Below are 4748 nucleotides of genomic sequence, written 5' to 3' on the forward strand. Positions count from 1 at the left end.
TTCACTTATTTATTTATTTATTTTTATATATTTATTTATTCATTGATTCATTGATTTATTGATTTATTCGTTTATTTATCCATTTATTTATTTATTCATCTATTTATTTTTTATCTATTTGTTTTTTACTTATTTATTTATTTTTATTTTTTTCTATTTATTTATTTTTATTTGTCTATTTATTTATTTTATTTATTTATCTGTTTATTTTTACTTATTCATTTATTTGTTTATTTATTCATTTGTTTATTTATTTATTTATTTATTTATTTATTTATTTGTTTATTTATTTGTTTATTTATTTATCCATTTATTTATTTATTTATTTGTCTATTTATTTATTTATTTATCCATTTATTTGTTTATTTATTTGCTTACTTATTTATTTATTTATTTATTTAATTTATTTATTTTTTATTTATTTACTTGTGTTTATTTATTTATCTATTTATTTACATTTATTTATTTGTTTATTTATTTAATTAATTAATTTATTTACTTGTTTATTTATTTATTCATTTATCTAAAACCAATCGTCCATTCATTCATTCGTTTGTTCATTTAACATCAGCCCTATCCTCCTCATACTTTATTATATACATTTCAGCTCGATTATTTGAACATGGCGCTCTGGAAGGACCTAACACTGAAATTGTAAGGTCAGTTAGTTATACCTATTTTCTTCCTAAAAATCAATCAATTGATCAGCTTAATTAGTTTTAGTACTAAATTTCTAAATTATATCTATTCAATATTTTCATTTGCTCTAATAACTATAATTTGATATGCAAATCATTCCAAAATATAAAATCTAAAAATGAACTTAAAATTATAATTCTCAAGAATAGCAACGGAAATTTACAAACTATTTAGGTCTCATACGTTACAACGTACACGTCAACCTACCAAATGCGCTCATTGCGAAACCCTTTCATTGCTATCTACGATTCAATGCTTAAAATGCGGTATGACTTGGCATAAATCATGTTTACAACGAATTACTGTTCCATGCGATCAGAATCCAAAAAGTTTTTCTGATTCATCTCGTCGAACCAGTGTATTTGGTGTACCATTATCCAATCAGCTAAATGGACCTTCTCAGTTGGTTCCCATTGTTCTGGAACGTTGTGTTGATGAGCTTCAAAAACGTGGATTAAAAGTGAAGGTTCAATTTTAAATTTTAAATTTAAACAAACATTTGAAGTAAAATGAAGAAGACAATACGAATACTGTGGGATTTTTTTAATGATTATCAAAATTCGGTAACATTCCATTTTAGGGCATCTATCGTACGTGTGGTGTAAAAAGTAAAATTGAACAAATTTGCGAAGATTTTGAACGAGCAAGTAATGGTAGCGAAGTGGATTTAAGTAGCTATCATCCGATGAATATTGCTTCCGTTGTTAAGCTTTATCTGAGAAAATTACCGGAACCATTACTGACACATGAGCTTTACGACGAATGGATAGCATTCGCTGAGGTGAGTTATTCCGATCAATTTGAAAGTTTAAAATTTTTGAAATTTGAATTTTATTTGAATTATTTTTGGACAATTTTCGTTTTGCTATTAATTTCCTTTCTAATTTTATTCTGATTTGTCTAAAAACACATTATTTCTTACATTGTAAATGTCAAAGATGGCATATGAAAAATGTAGAAAACGACAATTAGAACATTAATTATTTTTGGTCATTTGATTTCCTAATAAATAAATTTTTTGTGGGTTGAATTATTGATGAGTGTAATTAGAGAAAAAAAAAGAAAGAAAAATTTTCGAACTTCAGAAAAATTTGGTTGAGGAAGATTCAGAAATTGTTGATCATATCAGATTATTGATGAAAAAATTACCAGCAAGAAATTTGGACGCGTTACAATTCCTGTTGCTCCATTTAAAACGAGTCACCTGGTCATTTTCTTCTTCTATTCTTTTTTTCCCCTTTCGAAAATTTGCATAAATACTTTTTTATCACTCCTCAATTACTCCCAATAATTTTGATCTAATTGAAAATTAAATTAGAAAGTAAAAACTCAAGAAAAAAAACATTGCATATATTTATATTTAATCGTCTTTTTTTTTCTGTCGCAAAACAAAAATTAAAAAATAGTTGGTGGGAATAAATGAGTATAAGTAATAATTTCTGTCATAACTTTAGACGATAATTTGATTATTTTTATTTGTAATTTTTTGATATTTTTAGGTTTGAAATGGACAATCTGATGACCGCATCAAATTTGGGTGCTGTAATAACACCATCAATGATTTGGAAGCACCCATCACCATCATCCACCTCAAACAATAACTTTCTTTCTAGTGCTCATTTGATGAGTAAAGCGGTAGAGCTAATCATCAAACATGCTTTTGTTAGTATCTGAAATATTTTGAATCTTAGCAATAATTATCCAGTGAATGAGAATTAAATTTGAAATTGTTGTAGTAGGAATTTTGGTGTTCTCAGAAAGTGATATGATAACGACTGCTAAAAAAAAAAAGGATGATTGTGATAACAACTCTTGGCTTAATTCTATCAATTAAAAAGGAAAAAATGGTTTAAAATAATCAATCTAGATTTATTCATCTAAATTTGGTATTTTTATTTCAAATTTTAAAGCTGAATAGTGAACTGCAAAAATCAATGCAAAAAATTGCAACGTATTTTGTTATCATTGGTTTGTGATAATCATAACAATGACGATAATGATTAATGGTGGCATTATCATTGATGTAATGGGATACTAAAAAAAAGCATTAAATTTGAATTAATTCAGGAAGTATTCAATGTTGACATCGGTGAAGACAAGCGAATCTTTTTCCAGCAGTATCCAGATACCGTTGACTCACTTTCTGTAGATCCGGAATTAGATGATCGATTGTGTGAAGGTGAAGGTATGTACTTTTAAAAATTTCAAATATTTCCAACTTTCCTTGTCTTAGTTTTTTTTTTTTTACGTGAGATTAAGGAATAAAATGAAATAAGAATTGATTCGAAGTTTGAAATGCTTAAATTTGATCATTTTCATATCAGTCAATTACCAACGCAATCGTTCATACCAGTTTAACAGATTTTGGACAAATATTCGCATTAATTTTTTCGAAATTCTGATTAATGAATTACTTATTTCTTATAGATACTATGTTATTTTTTCTTTCAGGAATAGTGGATGAAGATTTACTTGAAGATGAAACAGATGCAGTTTGTTCCGCTTTCCTACCGCAACCACCGACTCCAGATTTGTTAAAGAATACATCCCGTAACAAGATTGAAGCTTGTAAGGTTTTCTTTTTCTTTTTTTTTTCTTTTGTTTCAAATCTGTTCCCAGAAATTTAAAAAGAATTCAGATTTGCTTAAGAATTCAGATGAAAGGAAACAAATTGATGACAACTATCATCTAAAGTCATTTTATTGCATTTTCATAGTTATTTAAAGTAATGTTATTGTTATTCAGTTTGAAAGTAAAAGTTAGAAGCTGAAAAAAAAGTGGAAAATAAATGCCAAATTTTAAAAATTAAAAATAGAACTTGGAAAACATTCTTGTAATCACTCATATATCATGACAAATGAGAATAATCAAGCTTTAGATTCCATAAACGAAGATATTGATTTGGATAGTCCCTCGGGATCAGTACGTGCCAGTGGTTCAAGTCAATCCGGTGGTCTATCCGCAAGAGCTTATTCGTTAACGGGTTGGTTGGTGACTAAATTACTTAGTCTAATTAAGCTAAGTGGAATTTCTTTATGCTAATCGCACGTTTGTTTATATATGACATGTTTGAGGCTCAGACATCGATATACTTTATATATAGTTCTAATTAGAATGATAATAATCGTTAATGAAATCCATTCTAATGACATTATCCTTTTGATGGTCTAGAAAGAAGCAATATTCAAAGAATGTTGCTATAATCAAATTATTCCAGAATCTCTTGGCATTTTTCAGATCGGCTAGGAGATGAGAAAGGTAAGACAGAAGATGTCGGTGATAATGCTGCAAAACATTTACGCAATAGAATTGATAAAAAGCGTAGTTACACGACATCAATTCTAGTATCACCCCATCCGGACCGGAAGCTAATTTTACCCCAAAGACAGCATTCAGCAGAGGACAACTGCCCGCTTAGCATTTCTTCCGGTAATGTGACTGTTGAAGTTGGTAAGGTAAGATTTCTTTAAAATCTATTTAATCATTTTTAATTTCGGGAAAAATTAAACAAAGTCTTCTTTTGAAGAATTTGTTGGATTTGTTGAATTTAGAAATAATTTAATGCGGGAATTCAACTTGCTAAATATATTTTTCAGTTATTGTTCTCATCAATTTTTCAACTGTCTTGAAATGTTTTTGTTTTAGTTTACTATATTTTAAATATGAATAGTTAATTAAGTGCGACAAATTAAAATCATTATAAATAATCAATTTAAAAGGCAGAAAACACGTCGAAATTTATAACATACGTAAATTTTTCGCATCATACGCAAGCGACTATCTGATACTAACCAAATCATCAGTTTACAACATAATTTCCTTTTTAACTACAGGATCAGATCTACCTGCCGAGGGTAAATGATGATTGTGAACGTAAATCAAGAGAACATGAGCAGCTCTTGTTAATGGATTTTTGTAGCGGATTGAACACTGTGGAGAAGAATAGCCGTACAATGGTGGATTCAGAACCGGATACGGGTAGTAGCACTCCATATGTTCATTCTACTGGAACAGCACTTTTCCAGGAGGCCGATGTCAGTTATATCTAA

General features: G+C 28.2%; 1 protein-coding gene across 1 annotated transcript; it reads left to right on the top strand.

Annotated features, from left to right (window-relative positions):
* Nucleotides 1-902: 902 nt before the first annotated feature.
* On the top strand, nucleotides 903-4748 carry LOAG_11809 (RhoGAP domain-containing protein; the record flags this gene model as incomplete). Its single annotated transcript, XM_003147326.2, has 9 exons — nucleotides 903-1165; nucleotides 1280-1480; nucleotides 1785-1906; nucleotides 2199-2361; nucleotides 2767-2884; nucleotides 3151-3267; nucleotides 3578-3682; nucleotides 3937-4154; nucleotides 4533-4748. Exons 1-9 carry the CDS (start codon nucleotides 968-970, stop codon nucleotides 4746-4748), a joined length of 1458 nt encoding a protein of 485 aa, XP_003147374.1. The 5' UTR covers nucleotides 903-967.

The sequence above is a fragment of the Loa loa genome, assembly GCF_000183805.2.
Source record: "Loa loa unplaced genomic scaffold supercont3.51, whole genome shotgun sequence".
NCBI classification, from domain to species: domain Eukaryota; kingdom Metazoa; phylum Nematoda; class Chromadorea; order Rhabditida; family Onchocercidae; genus Loa; species Loa loa.